This window comes from Serpula lacrymans (genome assembly GCF_000218685.1).
Source record: "Serpula lacrymans var. lacrymans S7.9 unplaced genomic scaffold SERLAscaffold_4, whole genome shotgun sequence".
NCBI classification, from domain to species: Eukaryota; Fungi; Basidiomycota; class Agaricomycetes; order Boletales; family Serpulaceae; genus Serpula; species Serpula lacrymans.
The window spans coordinates 3,140,042-3,159,411 of record NW_006763293.1 but is presented as its reverse complement, the minus strand read 5'-3'; the positions used below and the strand labels follow the sequence as shown (position 1 = coordinate 3,159,411).

The following is a 19,370-nucleotide window of genomic DNA, read 5'->3' as shown; positions in this document are numbered from 1 at the left end:
TGGTACTTATGGCCGGTCTTGTCCCCCGGGCGCACTTTCAAACTATTTTCATCCAGGATGGGGTGGTGAATGGCATGACAAGCGCTAAGTGTAAATATTTGTGGGGATGATGAAAACCTGGGACCGCCAAGGTGTTGTTGCTTTCACCAAGAATTCTTCTATAGTGTAGTAAGGGCAGGAATATACGATGTCGAATCGTTACGATAATCTCACCATCACATATATCTTATTCCCTGGGCGCAGATATCGCATCGACGGTCCGTGTTCCCTGTATTGAAATACATAGGCTTATATAATGTAATTATATTGAGATGGCATACTTTGTAGATTGGTCCGGGGTAGAGTGCTTGCTCCATACGGGTAAAGAGCGCCGACAACTGAAGAGAAGCTAGACGGCAAGAACTCAAAGTTGCGTACATGCTTGTTCGAATAGCTTATCGTGGCGTTTGCTATGTATTGATATTAATATGATACTATTGTTGTGGTCAAACATACATAGCCTACATTCCTGATCGGCCTATCCTTGGACAGGGTCCAACCAATTGAGCTCGAGGTGTGGTGTTGATTCGCAGATGGCACTATCAAACCGGGTGTAAGAATCGAGTGTGTGAGAGGAGATCGGTTAACCAGACTATAGATGAGCCGAGGGCTGTATCATGGAAGAGTTTTGAGGCAAAGAAAATAAACGACAGGTCCATTCTAGTGATAGAATCAGCTACAAGAATGTGATCTGTGGTGTGCATGCGCAAATTAAAATACCATCTTATCTTATCTTATCTGCTATTCCTTTTACGGCGCCTAACTTGGAACTCGACTCGGACTTTGTTTTTTCCTGTACCTCAGATTTTACTTCTTGTAATCGCAATCGTGTAAACCATAATTTTCCACATTTCCGGCATGTCAAAGAGGCGCGTAGCATATTACTATGACGGTAAGCCATTGTTTACTTTTTCTATGAGATTGCCTCAACCGTTCTGAGCAGGCGATGTTGGCTCGTTCACATACGGACTAGGACATCTCATGAAGCCGCACCGCATGCGCGTCGCTCATGACCTTATCACTGCATATGGAATGTTAGACAAGATGCATGTTCTGGTAAGGAATACACATTCCTTGTTAAATCTGCTCTTTGTGCCGAATACCTACATCAGCGGCCAAAACGCGCGTCTGCGAAGACAATGACCTCCTTTCACACTGACGAATATGTCCATTTTTTGAGCCGGGTGACGCCAGAGACAGCTGAAGAGCTTACGTATCATGGAACAAGATGTGAGTCGTATTGTTTGACCTGCCGGTGCGCTTTGCTAATACTGCCAAGTCTTGATGGGTGATGATAACCCTCCTTTCGAGGGTGTGTTCGATTTTTGCTCCATTTCTGCTGGAGGGTCTATATGTGCGTGCGCCACTTGACATATACGCAACTATACTACACTAAGTTCCGTATCAGGTGCCGCAGAACGCATCGCATCCGGCTCAGCAGATATCGCAATCAACTGGGCCGGCGGGCTACACCATGCGAAGAAGCGTGAGGCGGCTGGATTCTGCTATATTAACGACATCGTTCTCGGTATTCTCGAGCTTTTGCGGACGTTTCCGCGTGTTCTCTACGTTGACATCGACTGTCATCACGGGGATGGCGTGGAGGAAGCGTTTTATACGACCGACCGCGTGATGACGTGCTCGTTCCACAAGTTCGGAGAGTACTTCCCCGGAACTGGGACACAAGATGACAAGGGAAAAGGGAAGGGAAAGGGTTATGCAGTGAATGTGCCCTTCAAGGACGGTCTTACTGATGAAGCGTTCAAGAGTGTATTTGAGCCGGTGAGTAGGATTTTGTAGTTTCTTGTCGCTCCTCGAGCGAGCGTTCTATCATAGGTTGTGGCCAGATGTTTGGAGGTTTTTAGGCCTTCTGTTGTGGTACTCCAGTGCGGTGGGGACTCTATAGCCGGGGATAAGCTGGGATGCTTCAACATCACGATGCATGGACATGCACATTGCGTGCAGTTTATTCGAAAAAAGAATATACCACTCATCTTGTTGGGAGGCGGAGGGTACACTGTAAAGAATGTCGCACGAGCGTGGGCATACGAAACAGCATGCGCTCTGGGAATTGAAGACACTATCGACCCCAATCTGCCTTGGAACGAGTATTTCGAGTGGTTTGGTCCACGTTATCGACTTGAGGTGCTGCCTAATAATATGGAAGATTATAATGTGCGGGATGGGGCCTTGGATAAAGTTAGGTGAGCTATATATTTTGTACTGGCTGATGTATAGGGATACGATATTTGTTGTTCATTAGGACTACAGCACTTGAACAGCTTTCAGAATTAGCAGGCCCTCCCTCTGTGGGTATGCACGACGTGCCCAGACAAAGCTTAGGACATCACCTCGGTTTCAGGGGTGATACGGATAGCGAAGCGACAGACGAGCTGGACGAGCGTTTAGCACGTAGGTTCTATTCCTCGAGTCAAAACTCGTATAACCATTATATGTTATCAGAATATTCGCATTTCGTCTACAAACAGCAAGAAGAAGCGGAAGCGGAATCAGCAGAATCAGACGATGAGGATGAATGGGACTCTGATGGATCGACGAGAAGCCGGAGAAGACGGCAGAAGTCGCGCATGAGTATCGTCAGCAATAAGTACACGGATGGCATCGACGAACATCTTGGTGGCAAGAGCCGCAGACGGTTCTTCCAGAGTTCTGCGAAATGGGATGAGACGCAGCAATGTTTTCAACTAAAAAACGATATGGGGCTGATGGGACTTGGAGGGATGTCCGCATTGATGGAAGCGGGAGGGCGCATGAGTCGGATGCCATCAGTAGATGGAGAAATAAACATGGACGAGGACAGAGATTGGGAAGATAACGTGTCATTATGAGATTAATAAAAACGTATGTATAACTGTACTATGTAACTTATTTAACGGTACCGTAGATTTTCTCATCGTGGTTAACAAATGGCAGACATTTCTGGCACCCTGCACAAATTATGGTATGCAAACGTTAACGGGAATAGGTCATGCTGCCACATACAACAGTAGCTATAGCAAATGTGTTCAAAGTTTGTTTCCAAGCAGGAAAGTTTTGCAATGTTCATGAACCACCACGATCCGCAAGTCATCTGCAACGCTTTCAAGTTGGAGAGCGGACTCTTCGCCACATGAAATGGCGCATATTATAATGGGTAGACCTGGATCCAATGCCCTATCATCGTCTAATTCACAAGCAAATAACAACCGTTAACTACAGCACGAATGCCGGTATTAGCGGGGAGACTGGGGTGGGTTGGCCATCTTGGATCCGTAGCACCCATATATCTGTCAGGCGCATGCGGGGTAGGAAGAACTGGAGCGCCTCACGTGGGTCTAGAACAACGATGGATTTTGGTGCAAAGAGCAGCCATTTGACGCAACGAACGTTCGGTAGTGTAGTCCCGTGGCCACGTGTCTGTCTTATGGCATTGCTTGGATCAAAAAAATATCTCCAGGCACGCAAGGTTTGGTCATGATGCATTCGCAAAATCATGCATTCTTTCCCGAGGTCTCTCTGGAGACTTATCTACAACAACTATGTTGTTCAGTCTCATTGGACTGGCTGTTGCAGTTCTAGGGAATACCCACAGCGTCGCTGCATCTCACAACGATGTCGAAGGACTGTATAGTTTAGTCCAGAGACGTATCCCAGCCCATGCTGGAGCCTTCACCTTCAAGCTCTCTTCTGGCAATAGCTCCAACGTTACGGATACATTCACCCTCAGCGATCAAATTTCGGCCACTACTCAGGCTGGAGGTGCCAAAATACTCGTCGAATGTTCAACGATTAGTGCTTGCGCTCGTGGCTTGTATACGTCAGTCCTTCTTTCTCGCCATTTTCGCAGCTATCTTATTTGCACTGCGAACAGATATGTGACAGAGTTCGGTGGTGTAGACATATGGTGGACAGGCTCACGGCTCAACGAACTGCCATCCGAGTTACCATCAGTCGGGCAACCAGTCACTCGATCCTCACTCGTGCCCTATCGCTATCATTTCAATACAGTTACGTTCAGCTATACTGCAGCCTTTTATAACTTCGACGATTGGTCGCTCTTACTGGACTGGCTTGCCCTTCGCGGTGTAAACTTGCCTTTGGCTTGGGTCGGGAATGAGTATATTCTCGTACAAGTATTCCGAGAGGCAGGACTTTCCGACGCAGATATTGCCACATTTCTTTCCGGCCCTGCCTTTCAAGCATGGAACAGGTTTGGGAATATTCAAGCTAGTTGGGGTGGCGACTTGCCAGAGCAGTGGATCAATGACCAATTTGCTTTACAAAAGCAAATAATTAGCCGCATGGTCGAGCTTGGTATGACGCCTGTCCTACCATCTTTCACTGGTTTTGTGCCCCGAGCGATGCATACGCTTTATCCCAATGCTTCGATTGTTAATGGAAGTCAATGGAATGGCTTCACGATTCAGTATACTAACGATTCGTTCCTTGAACCATTCGATCCTCTGTTCAGCACTCTCCAAACCTCGTTCATCAGCAAACAGGTGGCTGCATACGGAAATGTATCGCACGTATACACGCTTGATCAGTATAACGAGAATTCCCCTTACAGTGGTGATACATCATACCTTGCAAACGTTACTGCAGCTACGTTTGCCAGTTTACGCGCCGCGGATCCTCAAGCCGTGTGGTTGATGCAGGGCTGGTTGTTTTACAGTGACTCTACATTCTGGACCACGGAACGTGTCGAAGCTTATCTTGGAGGCGTTCCAGGCAACGACAGCATGATCATCCTTGATCTGTACAGCGAAGCACAGCCTCAGTGGCAGCGTCTGAATTCTTACTTTGGAAAACAATGGATATGGTGCGAGCTTCACGATTATGGTGGGAATATGGGCTTTGAAGGGAACTTTGAGAACGTGACAACGCAGCCAATCAAGGCGTTAGCCACACCAGGAAACTCGATGGTCGGAATGGGACTGACGATGGAGGGTCAGGAGGGCAACGAAATCATATATGATGTCCTTCTCGACCAAGCTTGGTCATCCACACCGCTCAACCGAACGGCATACATATCAGCTTGGGCGTCCCGTCGGTACAATGTCCCCGATCTTCCCACTGCTGCCCTCGAAGCTTGGGAGATCCTTGGTGCGACTGTCTACAATAACCAGGACGTGACTACTCAGTCTACAGTCAAAAGCATTCTTGAGCTCAGTCCATCCATCACGGGGCTTGTCAACCGCACCGGGACTCACTCTACGAAGCTATTTTATGACACCAACACGACCATCGTTCCTGCGCTCAAGTTGCTATTGCAGGCTCGTCAGGAAGCCTCTGCACTCAGCAACATCCCAGAGTTTCAATACGATGTTGTTGACGTTACGCGCCAGCTTCTTGCAAATCGTTTCATCGATCTCTACACGTCGCTCATAGATACCTTTAGTTCGACGAGCTCAAGCAGTTCTGCCGTATCTGCAGCTGGCGCTCCACTTCTTGCCCTCTTACAAGACCTTGATTCTGTTCTGCTCACCGATACGCATTTCCTCCTCGCACGGTGGATCAGCGCAGCAAGAAACTGGACGCATGGCGATAACGCGACATACGCCGCATATCTTGAGTACAACGCTCGTAACCAGGTCACGTTGTGGGGTCCACGAGGGGAGGTCAACGACTACGCGTCCAAGCAGTGGGGTGGGCTTGTCGGTACTTATTATGTTCAGCGCTGGGAGACGTTTGTTGGATATCTCGCAGGGTCAAAAGAGAATGCGACGGTGTACAATGTATCAGCTGTCGCGGACATGATGCTCGATATTGGCCTGAGGTGGGACAGTGAGGTGTGGGGACAAACGAAGAACCAGACCTGGGGGACTGTCAGCAGTACTTGGGATGTTGTACAGCAGCTCGTTGAAAGATGGGCATGATTGCAGTATGGTGCAATGACCACTGCTTGTGATTTTTTTCCATTTCCAAAACCCTGGAGTCGTTTTCATACTGATCGTTTTCTTTGAATTTGTGTAGAGTTATATAATTATAATTTAAATTCGTATGTATAGATGTATGTTCGTTCCCTGCTAAGTGTTAATTCTGATTGTCATTGTTCGACAGTTTTTTTTTATTAGTATTACGGTGTTAGTCCCTTGAAGGCGAGATATAGTGCGATGTTCTCATTCTCTTGTGCAGCATCGTTCTCTACGTTCAACAGGACGTTCCAAGCAGGTTTGCAAGCTTTGGTACGTGCACAACAGTGTAATTAATTGATCTCAAGGGACACTGGGAAACCTAATGAGAGGGCGTCCTAGCGTTATCCTCTCGGGAACCAAACTTGCGGAGTATACTGGTAACATAGTATGTCAGTCAAGGATGGTGCGAGCAATGTGTTGTGGGCCTTACGGGCTATGCTTCTGTACTTGGGGATATAACTCAAACCAACAGGCCATTATAAAGCCCATGTCTATTTAAAAAATGACCGGCCCACTTGGTTCACAAAAGGGGTTGCCAGTGACAGGCGCACTAATAGTCCCTGGGCACCACACAACATTGCCATGTTCGAGGCAACTCCCTGTAACCGACAGAGTTTTTGTGAGTAAAATCAAATAGGACACGCATGGTCAACGCAAGATTGTTAGTCACTGATTACATACCAAAGTGATTCGGTCACAGCCTTGATATCAACCGATGCGACGTGTGTAGAGGAAGATTGTGATTGTGTTGCATTGTCCTCGCTGTGGCCTCGTGTGACCACGAACCACGCCCCTGATGCGATACCCCAACATCAGGATTACGAGTATTAGTGGTAAAATTATTAAACCGTCTCGAAGTCAAACTTAGGAATCGACGGTGAGGACCAGCTCAATCTATCTTGATCGTCTCATGCTTAATATCTTCCGGGTCCGACTGACATCAGGGCACATGCGTATTAATATATGGACTTGTAACAAGCTGGAAGACGTATCAGAACACGAAGCTCATAGATCGAAGCTTTACAAACCGAAATGAACACACAGCAGGAAGTAGCACAGAACTTAACTCTATTGAACACAGCAAATGGAAGGCGAATAAGAATTCAGACACGTTGTGAAGGCACCGGTTCTTTATGTCAATCACTGGCAGGATTCGTAGTACCAACCAGTACCTCACGTTCGAGGCTGCAGTATACCATTCAAGAAATAAAACAGAATAGATAGCATGGAAGAGAAGAGCCTGAGCATACTTGGCTGCAGCGAATGTTGTGGTACTGCAGGAAGGTGTTGTATTTAGAAAAGAAGTGAAATATAGGGGCCATTCAATTGGTCAGCGCTGCCAGTGGCTGAACGCGGCACGGCCCGTATCCGATCGTATATCATGCCAGGAATACTACTTTAACGCTCCCATCCAACGACCCGCCGAGTCACCCTTACAATCATGCCTGGCCCAGCAGTTTATGTGGTTGCCGTAGTAGTTGGCTTGGGTGCTTGCGTTATGTTCAAGGACGTACGTCTGTAGCTATATGTTGGAGACTTGGCATTGAACTGACCAATACCGTAATCCCCCTTACCCGCAGTTCGTCTACGAGCCACACATCGCACCAACTCTCGAGCGGTGGGCGCAAGATTTCGTTGAAAGGCGTAGAGCTAGACGTCAAAGGGAGCAAGTACCTGTTTCTGTATCAGTAAACCCTGGTCCATCCACGAGGAGGGCTCGCAGCAACGACGGCGACAGTGGAGCCGAAGGCGGATCTGTATATGAGTTAGAGGGGCTGATCTCTCGCGAGGTTGACGAGTGGAGGAATAAAGTCGACAGGAGTCAGAATCAGCTAAGATTTAGAAACAACGCTGCTTCAGAAGCAGAGCGATATAGCTTTTCCAGTAACACCCTTGACGAGGTGAGTTGTGACATCGCCCATATTTGTTATAGAGTTCTCAATTTCTTGTTCGTTGGAGAACGCTGATTTTCCCAGCATGTCTAGTTCTGCCACTTCCTTGCTTTCGATATTTATCTACCTGCATCACGCTGACTCGTTTCTCCGCAGTCCATCGCTTCTCTGCCCTACACCCCCATCGTGCCAACGCACGTAGTTAGCAATGATTCGTCCCCAATGACGGCTACGCTTTCTGATTTGCACGATGTCTTCGTTCCCACCACAAGTGGGGAGGATACCACACCATGGGACTTACATATTGGTTCTTCGTCATTATCGCGCACTGTGGCTCCTTCGGATGACCATCGCGCACAATCGCAGCCGTCTGCAGTGCCTCCCCCTTCTCTCATGCCGTCAGTGCGCTCACCGTTGTCCCAGACGCCCGTCATCCCCTCGCGAGCGTCTACATTAACGCCTACCTCGGCAGCTGCGCAAACTGTGTTGCCGATGGGTTCACAGCCTATCATTCTGTCACCAGCGCCGATAATAGCCTCGCCATCCGCAGGTTATCCTGCCTATGTTAACAGCCCGCATGACAACCCTTTCGAGTCTCCCTTTGATGCTGCCGTGTCGCCTTCGACTCCACGATCGCCAGGTCGAACTTTTTCGCAATCTCCAGAAATACTTTTCCGTAGCTCTCCTTCTCCACCTTTGGATTCTTTGCAACGTACTCCTCCCCAATACCTTGGTTCACTATCTGAGCGATATCCGGCACCTGTCTCGCCACCCATAGAGATATACACCCCAGTCCATTCGCCGATAGAGCTCGTGTCACCACCCTCAACAAGATCTGGCACACCTCCTGTTGATATATTTATGCCGATGTCTCCTGGTGCAGAAACCTTTTCTGATTTTCTCTCTCCTACGATGTCTTCTGTAGACTTCCTCTCTGCTGCGGAGGAGTGGGAAGAAGATTCAGACGATGAGGATCTGTCTGTTCGCTCACCTTCGCCAGAAGCCTCACCTAGACACAATAGTAATTCGGCATCGTTACTATGGAGTGAGTATCACCACCCCTCTGGTAGCGACGATGGACACGAGGGTAGTGTGAGCGAAGGTAGCGAGACGTCAAGTTGGGCAAGCGTCCCGCCTCGCCGTTGATCGTTTTCTAGCCAATGATCAAACTGACTGATACACGTGTCAGTGTGGCTTCAAGGCTGCCTACCTTGCTACTTGCCTCCAGGTGTTTAGCAAGACCCCGACCCTCTGGCTCCATCTCTGCGTGTGCCTGTCCTACCACCACATGTACATTTTCCTATTTAGATTCCTTTCTGTATTCTCTGGTTTCTCTTGCTCATATCTCTGTATTTCCCTCGTGTGTTGTACTTGTTATCAATTATTGGCTCTCGAATCACAAATGAATACTTGATTTCCACTAGTTAAGGTGTGGATCTAAACCTCTCTTCCATAGGCCATCCCACGGAACAACATCTCCAAAGTTTTACATTCGAACGAATCCAGTCTTTTCTCGTTAACCAGATCACGAAGAAAACCCATCCTGTCGACGTATGGCCAGCAAAAAATTGCATCAAGTCTCTCTTGACTGTTTATCCCAAGGGATACGAACAGTGGCAAGAGGTGCTCGAGTTGTGCTTTCCGGAGAAAGTATTCCACAGCGTAAGTATCTTGTGATCCGCTTTTACAAGCGCTGGGCACTAGCATCATGCTGGAAAGTTCAGGCGGTGTGGAAGAATATGATACTGAAGTGCTGGTACTAGTTTCCACAGAAGGGCACGGGCTCTGAGCTGGAGACCTTGGAGGAATAGCCTCCGCGGTAATGGCACGGTGATTTAAGTTGTCGGTGAGTTGTTGAACTCCTAAACGGCGCTTGCGATGCATGCAAGCTGTATTGGCAAGCATGCGGTCTATATATCTTCGCATGTGGTGAAGACGTTGTGTGTTGTCAGCATTGGGCGAATCAAAGATCGGCAGTGTATCTTTGACCTAAAGGTGAAGTCAAAATTGATTGATACAGATGCTGGGAATGAACCGACCGCTCTGACAAACTCAATCCATCTTTCCTCCCCTTGCTCACTACCTGTTAGTCCTCGCTCAAAATGGACCATCGCCAGTTCCCTTAAAGATGCCTTCAGTAACGGTAAATTAGTTTAAATTCTAAGCAGATCTAGCCGAAATTTAACTTCACTTTGATCAGGCTGAAATCCTCCTCGTTGTTTTGCACACCCAGGACATGCATGAATTCTATAGACGCCCTTCCCTTCGTTTTGGGACCGTTCTGTTTGTATGTTAGTGGTCTGTCCATGATGGATGATGGGGGCGCCAGTGAGTGAGACAGGCTTTTGATTGTTTTATACTGATATCGAAAGAGGACATCGATAAGATTAACTTCGTTAGTATTTAATATGCCTATTTTGACAAGGAGCTCGATAATGGTCTGTTTTGAGTTTGTCCTCTTGGTCCGATGGGGCAAACTTCTACAACGCTCCATCTTGCAGGCCTGCCTTTTTGGGCTTGTCAGTTTACCATAAATGCTGTACTATTACATACAAACCATTTTCTGTGGAAAATCGAGTTATCACTTGTTCATATGACTGATGTTTTTGAGTTCTTAGGCACATGTACAGCTGCGTTTACCCTGCAATTTATTATATGAAAAGTATCATCCAACGATGTAAATAAAATAAATAATTCAAGATGACTGAGTTATCTGTTAGATGCCGAGAATGGCACGCTGTCATTCTCGCCTTGCCACTGTGAAACACACCGTGGTTCTGATCCGTGCAAATGTGACCGTGCACCAGACGTCTGGCTGGGTTTAGTCCTGCTTGACCTCCTACTTGTCTTTTCGCAGTGCCGGCTCAGGCAGAAATTTGCACTAGGCAGCCACTGCAATCACTGCAACGTCGATCTGCGGACACACTCTTTCATCATTGTCATGCATGGCGTCGCCTCGCATTGTTGATTCTGCTCATAGTGCTCTGGCTGGCCCACTGTTCGTACCCTTGACAATGGGCCTTTGAGTAGGGTTATTGGTACCGTGGGAGTGAGAAAATAAGGTTTACTGGTCTGTGCGCGGGAAATGCTGTGACCAATGTGACCCAAATAATTGCAAGGTGGCAATTTTTCCGGGCTGTCTGTTGATTCGGCCCCGCCCGCTTCCTTTCGCTCCTTCACACTTGACAACTCGATCGCACCCTTGCTCGTCGACAGCCACAGCGAACAACCGCCTCTCCTCATCGTCCACCGCATCCTACTCCACTTCTTGTTCGCTGCCAGACACAGCGTCGGGCAATCTTTCTCGCTGTGTCCATCGTTCGCTCAGTGACATCCAGTACTTACTATTTATCCAATCCCACGCGTCGCGCGCCCATCCACAGCTCTCAAGTCTCTTGTCGCCCCACCTCACCACCATCGCTGCCATCTCTGCCTTCTTCTTACCCTTTCCCTTACCCTTAACAACATTTCTTGAGCATTCCTTGTCAATTTTTCACTCGTCTGTATCCATATCAGCAGTCGTCTCGCCTCGCGTCACCCCAACCCAACACATATCCAACTTCCCCCCCCTGGCTGTTGATGTCCAGATTTTAGTCCCATTATTATCACACCGACCTTCTGTAATCTGCAACACAGTTTTTCTCCAATCTGGCGTCCTCAGCTTCATCCGCTACTTCCTCTCGTCGACCAGCCTTCCCTGAAGAAGATTTCATCAATCGCTCCCTTCTAGACTCCCTTGACGCTCAAGCTGACGCTGAGCCCACGCCTGCATCATCTGAAGAGTCAGATTTATATCCGTTGAACCAGGTCAACATTTCGAATCAGGCTAGCACGTCTGCGTCAAATACAAATTCTGGGGCAGCATCACCTTCAATGTCTTTCCATCTCACCACCATGCAGCAGCATCAGCCGCAGCAGTTATCAGCACAGGGCCCTCCAAGGTCTGAATCGCCGAACAAACTAAGCCACAACACAAGTGATATTCAGCATCATTCCCTTCAATCATCGCAGTTTCCTCATCACGTCAGTCCAACCAATCTTATCCACGGTGATAGCCATAATGACATTCAGTATCAGCATCCCGAGTCACTATTCGCACCAGGCGTTAGTCACTCAATGTACAATAACAACAGCAGTATTCATCTTACTGGTGACTACATCTCCGACCCTGAGAATCTCAACATCAGCACCAAACAGGTCGGAGGGTTGAAACCTACGAACGGTTTTGGTGGAGGCTCATTTAGGCCCTCCACTTTCAACTCGTTCAACAACTTGAATCTTAACTCTGCTAACACTAATGGTGGTAATAACAACATCAACGCCACTACCAATGGGTCTCGCATGAGGCTTTCAACTGCTCCTCCCACCTCTCAGCCATTCGCTGCTGCTGCGGATCTCTTCGGAAGCCACCAGCCTTTCGGCTTGCAACCGCAGTCTTCCCAACAACCGCAGCCTCAGATGTCATCTTCTGCCTCGAACGGGTTTGAATCTCGAGGTTTTGACTTTGGAGTCGGTTCTTCCCAGCCTCCTTCTCTTGGAGCCATGTCAAGTAAGGCTCAGCAATATGGCTTGGACCCGTTCGCTCCACCTCTTCACTCGAACAAACCGCAGCAGCACCAACATGAGTCATTTCACTCGCTTTCACAGAACTCAACATCCCAATTGCAGTATCTGAACGGGATGCAAAGTCAGACTCCGTACGGACCCCATCTACATACCAACGGAGCAAATGCCACTATGACAGCTAGTAGAGGCTTAAGCGGCAGTGTTTCCCAAGGTGGGCTGGAAGTTCAAGGTGGAAATTCTAGTGCCAATAGCAATGGAGGTGGCGGCCAGCAGGAGGAGATATCAACCATTTTCGTAGTCGGATTCCCGGAAGATATGCAGGTTGGTTATCTCTTTCATTTGAAAGCTCTATTGCCGTATCTGATCATTCAATTTGGTTAGGAACGCGAGTTTCAAAACATGTTCACATTCTCTGCTGGATTTGAGGCAGCCACGCTCAAAATTCCCAATAAGGAATACACTGCCTACGGCTCTTCCAGTGGTTCAAATACTACGAACGTGACCCCTGGAGCCGGTCTTCCCCTTCGTGGATCATATGCTCAGTATTCAGGGTCGAACGATCCTTACAATCTTGTAACTGTGAATCAAGGGGGTGTACTTGTTGATAATGGCCGAGACGGTCCTACAACCTCCTGGCCAGCCCCTCCTCTACCACTCTCGTTATCTATGCAGCTCGGGGATGACCCAAGCGCCCATTTCGGACCTCCTCAGGTTCCTGGGCAGGGCCCAGGCGGAATGTTACCTCCTCGCAAGCAAATCATCGGCTTTGCCAAATTCCGCAGTAGGCAGGAAGCCTTGGATGCAAGAGATGTGCTGCAGGGACGAAGGGTCGACATTGAAAAAGGTGCAGTCCTGAAAGCAGAAATGGCAAAAAAGAATTTGCATACGAAACGAGGAGTTGGGATGGGTACCGGCATTGGTGGTGGTGTTGGCGAGAGGGGGAACTTGGGAGGGACCAACGGCCTTGGCGGGAGTTTGGGCTTAGCGGGAGCGATGGGGAGTGGTGGAGTTGGAGGCGCTCTCGGTAATCTTGGTGTCAACCCTGACACTTTGCCCGGCTTAGCTGCGCTGAACCTCAACCCAAACTTGAGTTCTCTTTCAGGCCTGGGCAGCGCTGATATAATTTTACGTGAGCGCGAGCTTGGGTCGCTAGGCGCCATAGGATACGGACAATCTGTAGGTGGCTGGCGCGAAGGACGTCTTGGGGACAGTAGTGAAGAAGAGAGAGACCGGGAGCGAGAGCAAAGGCGAAGGGATCGCGATGCCAGTGCCTTCGGTACCATGAATTTGGGACTTAGCGGAAACATGACGCGTGGAGCCCGAGAGCGTGCTCAGGCTGATGAAGAAGAGAAGCGGAAGAGGGAAAAAGAAGGGCGCCTAAGGTCGTCTAACTCTACTGCGTTCGATGCCTTCCACTCCGTCCCTGTCTCGCGCCAAATGCAAGGTGGCTTACTTTCGCCCACCACCGGTTCCATGTCTGTTCCAGGTCTTGGAGCAGGTATTGGGGAAGGTGGGAGTGCCGGTACGAGTCCGATGCTTGGTAATGGATACGGTGGTATCATCTCGCACGCGCCCAGAGATGATTACTCGAATATGAATATGAACGGTCAAGAGAATGGAGGTACATCTATTGGCCCCTGGGATCTGCCATCTCCTCGAGAACGTGAAGACAGCATGGCTCATCAGAGTCTCTCTTCACTTTCCTTTGGCCTTTCTGGTAGCCGCATGTCTTCAGTGGTGCCAATTGCTCGTCCACCATCGTCGTCTCGCATCTCTCATGATTCTCCACCCGACTCTGCGGCTTTCTCTCCAACCATGAACGATAGTGTAATGCTGCCTCCTCATCGCAGTGCTCCTTTCCGTCGCCCTATATCGCCTGCTGGACCCGGTTCGCTCCAAGTTCAGCTATCGCATCCACCCTCCAGTGCTTCTTCAAGCACTGGTCCTGGTTTGGAAGGTGAGCGTGCTGCCCCACTTGCCGTGAGTACTGCCGAACAGCAGAAGGTGAATAATGCTGGCAATACATCACCTCAGCTACCGTCGCCGGCTTCCAACTCAGGATCAGCTGTTAGCTCCTCCATTGGTGGTGGGGGTGTCGGCGGGAGCAGCGGTACTGGTAGCGTTACTAGTCATGGTGCTGCCAGTCATTCGGTGGGGGCTAACGGACCACGAAATACCGTGATTGACCAAAACCCACCCATTAATACGCTCTATGTCGGCAACCTACCTACTGTGGGCGGAGGGTACCCTTCGGGCTATCTCGAGGAAGCTTTAAGGGATTTGTTTTCGAGGAGGTCAGGATACCGGAAACTTTGTTTTAGGCAGAAAAGTAATGGCCCGATGTGCTTTGTTGAGGTAAGTTTCGTGTTTCACTCAAAAATAATTACGAAACTGATTCCTATGATTCTAGTTCGAGGATGTTAGTTTCGCGACCAAGGCGCTGAACGAGCTTTACGGCAATACCCTATCTGGTCTTGTCAAGAATGGTGGTATCCGCCTGTCGTATAGCAAGAATCCCCTTGGTGTTCGTACGCCGACCAGTGCTGGCAACGGGTCGACGTCGCTCCAGCAACAGCAGCAACAACATCAGTCCATCGTGTCCCCCTTCCCATCAGAGCCTTTCCCACCTCGACATGCCTTCGATGCAGACCCTAATCGCTCTTCAATTCTTAGGCGCGACAGCTCAACTGCCATGTCCTCTCCGATTCCTTCTGCGTTCGCCTATTCAAAATCACCACCGCCCCCTCGTTTCTTTTCTCCTTCCCCGCCGTCTTCTGCGACTTTTGGTTCCTTATCGACAGCGACGACGTTGCCAGCCTCATCCGCCACTTTTCCGCGTGGGTCGGGTTCATTCGCGCTCTCGTCTTCGAATGGTAATGGCACGACATCGTCCTTCTCACCATTCGGCATGCCTTTGTCTTCCAACCCTAGCACCAACATGCCTGGCCACTCAACTATACCCGAACAGATCAGCCCCGACGTCGAACGCCAGCATTTCTCTCACCGTACGCTGTCTCCTCATTCCAGTGCATTAGAGGCCGCCAGGGCCGGTTAAGAGAAACGAATTATTATCTCTCAACCTCTGCTCCCAACACGCATGCAATCATATACAGCACATTTGCACGTTATATATATGTACTAACGACATGTTTGATATCCTTTCCGATGTTTTCCCGACCGCATGCCACTTTTTTCTCAAAGCCTCCCGTCTGGACAGTCAACATGTCGTTGCCCTTCTATACACTTTTCTTCCCCTTGTGGCAATTATTAATCGCAATACGACCATTCTCTCCATACTACACAATTCATGACATCTGGTTTTTTTGTCTGCGTGCTCTTCATATGTCCCTACCATCTCACCATACTGAATGATCTATTTCTACTACCCCATCTGTTTTTTTCCATTTGCTCCTTGGTTTTCTCACATCGTTTTGCTGATATATCTCTACCTTAGTATTTTACCCAAATTTGTTGTTTCCTGCCGTTCCCAGTTTGCATCACTTGGCCTGATCTTTGACTTCTCTGTTTACTATCTTTGTCTCCTATCTCTCAGTATACAATTACACATATCAATCTTTGCCTACCTGCGGTATTACTCATATGAATTCCTCTTTGTTATATTGCCTGACAATTTCAGTTTCCTTTTTCTATTTACATTCCAATCTTTTTCAATCTACACGCTTGCGCTGATGATGTATACTACCTTCTACTTGTGAATCGTCTCATATTTGTTGGATCGATGGAATATAATTTTGCATTGCATGTTCATATGTCGTGGAAGTAACGTACCACAACTGGTAAGATAAGCATAAGATGCAGCGTGAGGGAGTTGGCACGAGCCCCCAGCCCAGGACCTGTGTGTAAGATGGCATGCCAAGTGTTTTCACTATATCCCAGAGCGACTAACACCGCTTGCTGTGCTCAGCCATCTTGGCAGACTTGTCTGCCAAACCCAGTTGAGATAAGCATCCAACGAAAAAAGGCAGGTCGCAACTGATGCGAAACCTCTAGTTGAGTTGGTCATCTTTTCTAAAATGGTGATGATTCTACTGCGATGGTGCTGAGATCCCTACTCCACGACGTCTAGCATCCGAAACGGTTACTAGACTTGATTAACCTTGACTCACCAGCACGGGGACTTAAAACCGAGCTAGTAGATTACTTCTATTTGAAAGTATACGGCCCCACATCGCCACAGATCGCATCGCTCACCCATGCAGATAGAGCGAGGTTGAGAAGCACTTGCATGCTGATATAGCGGTACCATACCCTATCCTGACGAATGTGCCAATGCATCATGACGGTACAGCCATAAACGAAACACTAAAGAGGTATTGAGTTGGCTGTTGTGATAATAAATGGTGACTTGCTGATATGTTCGAAGCAGACAATAAGAATAGACAATATGACCGCCAATATGAAAGCATTTCGTGGCGTCCGCATCTGACACTGTCTAAGACAATGGCGAGTAATGGTCGTCATTCACGGCATGGGTTCAAATTCGTTTGATGTTTACGAACCAGATAACGAAAGACCCAACACGTTTAAAATGCCTTTCAAGTTCAGAGCCGAACTTTACATTGACGCCCCCTCAACGTTGTCGACCACCACAGGACGCATTTAAAACAGGGCGCACTGGCATTCTTGCCTCCATTCAATTCTTACCGTGACCTTGTATTTTTCTTCACGACTCACAGCCACAGCCATCGGAAGTCCATCGGACTTTCGGAACGCGTAAACACTGAATATTTGTTGCAGCAATAACCGCCTCACCTTCTTGTTCCCTTCCCGTCGCCTCCTGGCATTTAGCTAGGCATCCTCAGCTCAGGATTGCCTTTCACGCACTTCTCTTCTCATTCACGACGAGTGTTCCCAGTCATTTATAATTTTCCGAGCCGCAGACAAGACGGGCCACTCTTATCACACATTTTGCCATTCTTTTATATATCCTGTCTCTTCTGAGCAAAAATCATGCATCCTAAATTCTTACAAAGGTGTGCTTATATTGCTTTCAATTATCTTTACATATGCTCAAACTTGTTGCTTGTCTGTCAGATCAAGTCCCATAGACTTATTTTCTCGTGGCAGCCCAAGCTGCGTATCTCCCAACCCGGATAACACACTCACAGACCGCCTCAATACGCTTCTAAACTCATCTGGTCCGGGTTACGTCCTGAGCTTATGTCCAGGTGAACAATACCTCATCCAAGCTCCTATACTCTTCGCTGCTTCCAACCAAGAAATCAGTACGGCTGGATATCCGACTGGAGACGAAAGGGCCACTCTCGTAGTGAATGGCCCTGTCTTTAATGGTACTGGGCACACTACTGCTGTAGACGGATCGTGCGGAAACTGCGATGGTGTCAAACTACGGAACATTCAGGTCAGTTATTCGGCACTGTCTCTTATCGGGTGTATTGACGCGATTTTAATAGATAAATGGTACACGGCTTGGTGGACCTCCTATTAATGGAGGAGCGAACATCGAGTTCGGAGGTCCGAACTCGAACCAGCTTATTGAATACGTACATTCATTCGATCCAAGAGGCTGGTCGTGTCTGCATGTCGCCGAAGGAACCTTGAATTGCAATAACGCTACTGTCCAGAACAACGATATCGGGCCCGCAGGTTCGGATGCCTTTCAGCAATGGGCTGACGGGATTAGCGTTGCATGTCGGAATAGTCTGGTCAGGAATAACATGATCAACAATCCCACTGATGGCGGGATAGTCCTCTTTGGATCACCTGGCACCCGAGTAGAAAATAACACTATTTGGGTCGAGACTGTGAGTCAGATTTTCCAATTTGATTCCTGTATGATGCTGAGGTATGCGCAGAACACTCTTCTTGGCGGCATCAATATGGTTGATGTTTCGCCGTTTGGCGGGGACTATGACGGCGTTGTTGTCACGAACAACTCTATTGCTGGTGGTTTTGCTTCACAGTCACCACAAGGCGCTGACAAGGACGGGACGAATATTGATGATGCGATCATCAAGTTAGTTTTTATTGATACATATAATAGATCGTCGTTGCTGACTAGTTTTAGGATTGGAATTGCCATAGGCCCTCGAACATGGTTCGGGAACGAGTACCGGAACAATGTCAGCACAGGCGGAACCGTCATAAACAATCAACTTACCGGTGCATTCAGTTTTGCCATAGCCATGAGCTCTGCCAATAATTTCACGGTGGAAAATAACGAGCTTGTGGGTAACACATCCTTTATCGGTGCACGCGGACCCAATTGCACTTCCAATGACCCGACACCGCCGCCATCGGCTTTCATCATCGACTTGAGTAACGTAGCCAAGTCGACTACTCAGACTAACTTCCTCAATGTATCTGACGGCGACAGTCTCACTTGCATTCTTCCTCCTGATGGCGGTAACTACTGGCCATATGGCGGGAATCCCGCGTCTAACTCGACACCACCCATTGGTCCACCTGAGCCGAACAAGATAACTTCCAGCCATTCGTCTACTGGAACGACAGTAGGACTTGTGGTTGGCATCATTGGCGGTATCATCTTCATTGGAGCAGCAACTTGGTTCATTCGCAAATGGGCACTGCGCCGGTCGGCAAATAACACGCATTTCAATTCCACGAGGAACAAAGGATATGTCCAGAGTAGAGATTTCTGAAAGTAACATCCCATGACATGATTGTACGGACTTCTATGTTCTCTGTTTGTGGTTTTTATTCCCATTTGTTCTTTGTGACTTACTTGCATACTATGATACCAAAATATCGGATTGTTACACAAATTATGGCTTTCGCACCTCTTCTTGTATAGTCCAGACTCACTTTCGTAGATCTAGTGTTTTGTCGTGTACCACGTCGAATAGAATAATTTGCTTAGTCTCGTCATGACCATGTGTCCACAGTCAGAAAGAGCTTGAAAGATCAAACTGATTCAAAGGGATAAAACTAGTCTGTGGTGGCTGAAACAACT

At 48.3% G+C, this 19,370-nt stretch overlaps 7 protein-coding genes across 7 annotated transcripts; 6 read left to right on the top strand and 1 right to left on the bottom strand.

Moving 5' to 3' along the window:
* Nucleotides 1-834: 834 nt before the first annotated feature.
* SERLADRAFT_462682 (uncharacterized protein) lies at nt 835-3,410 on the top strand (the record flags this gene model as incomplete). The annotated part of the gene is made up of 8 exons (XM_007316160.1): nt 835-931; nt 983-1,095; nt 1,152-1,269; nt 1,319-1,393; nt 1,448-1,821; nt 1,876-2,243; nt 2,303-2,451; nt 2,503-3,410. The coding sequence occupies 8 exons, from the start codon at nt 898-900 to the stop codon at nt 2,886-2,888; spliced, it is 1,617 nt and encodes a 538-aa protein (XP_007316222.1).
* A 168-nt stretch (nt 3,411-3,578) lies between these two features.
* Nucleotides 3,579-6,117, top strand: SERLADRAFT_360548 (glycoside hydrolase family 89 protein; the record flags this gene model as incomplete). The annotated part of the gene is made up of 2 exons (XM_007316159.1): nt 3,579-3,798; nt 3,922-6,117. 2 exons carry the CDS (start codon nt 3,579-3,581, stop codon nt 5,916-5,918), a joined length of 2,217 nt encoding a protein of 738 aa, XP_007316221.1.
* Nucleotides 6,118-7,398: 1,281 nt separating this feature from the next.
* SERLADRAFT_435899 (uncharacterized protein) lies at nt 7,399-8,995 on the top strand (the record flags this gene model as incomplete). The annotated part of the gene is made up of 3 exons (XM_007316158.1): nt 7,399-7,467; nt 7,538-7,858; nt 8,006-8,995. The coding sequence occupies 3 exons, from the start codon at nt 7,399-7,401 to the stop codon at nt 8,993-8,995; spliced, it is 1,380 nt and encodes a 459-aa protein (XP_007316220.1).
* A 291-nt stretch (nt 8,996-9,286) lies between these two features.
* Nucleotides 9,287-10,157, bottom strand: SERLADRAFT_435898 (uncharacterized protein; the record flags this gene model as incomplete). The annotated part of the gene is made up of 3 exons (XM_007316157.1): nt 9,287-9,838; nt 9,889-9,981; nt 10,041-10,157. 3 exons carry the CDS (start codon nt 10,155-10,157, stop codon nt 9,287-9,289), a joined length of 762 nt encoding a protein of 253 aa, XP_007316219.1.
* A 3,028-nt stretch (nt 10,158-13,185) lies between these two features.
* SERLADRAFT_462669 (uncharacterized protein) lies at nt 13,186-13,700 on the top strand (the record flags this gene model as incomplete). The annotated part of the gene is made up of 2 exons (XM_007316156.1): nt 13,186-13,423; nt 13,596-13,700. 2 exons carry the CDS (start codon nt 13,280-13,282, stop codon nt 13,698-13,700), a joined length of 249 nt encoding a protein of 82 aa, XP_007316218.1.
* A 115-nt stretch (nt 13,701-13,815) lies between these two features.
* Nucleotides 13,816-16,758, top strand: SERLADRAFT_462668 (uncharacterized protein; the record flags this gene model as incomplete). The annotated part of the gene is made up of 3 exons (XM_007316155.1): nt 13,816-14,770; nt 14,826-15,139; nt 15,167-16,758. 3 exons carry the CDS (start codon nt 13,853-13,855, stop codon nt 15,468-15,470), a joined length of 1,536 nt encoding a protein of 511 aa, XP_007316217.1.
* A 419-nt stretch (nt 16,759-17,177) lies between these two features.
* On the top strand, nt 17,178-19,309 carry SERLADRAFT_462666 (uncharacterized protein; the record flags this gene model as incomplete). Its single annotated transcript, XM_007316154.1, has 5 exons — nt 17,178-17,409; nt 17,471-17,798; nt 17,851-18,201; nt 18,253-18,413; nt 18,465-19,309. The coding sequence occupies 5 exons, from the start codon at nt 17,387-17,389 to the stop codon at nt 19,057-19,059; spliced, it is 1,458 nt and encodes a 485-aa protein (XP_007316216.1).
* Between the last annotated feature and the right edge of the window lie 61 nt (nt 19,310-19,370).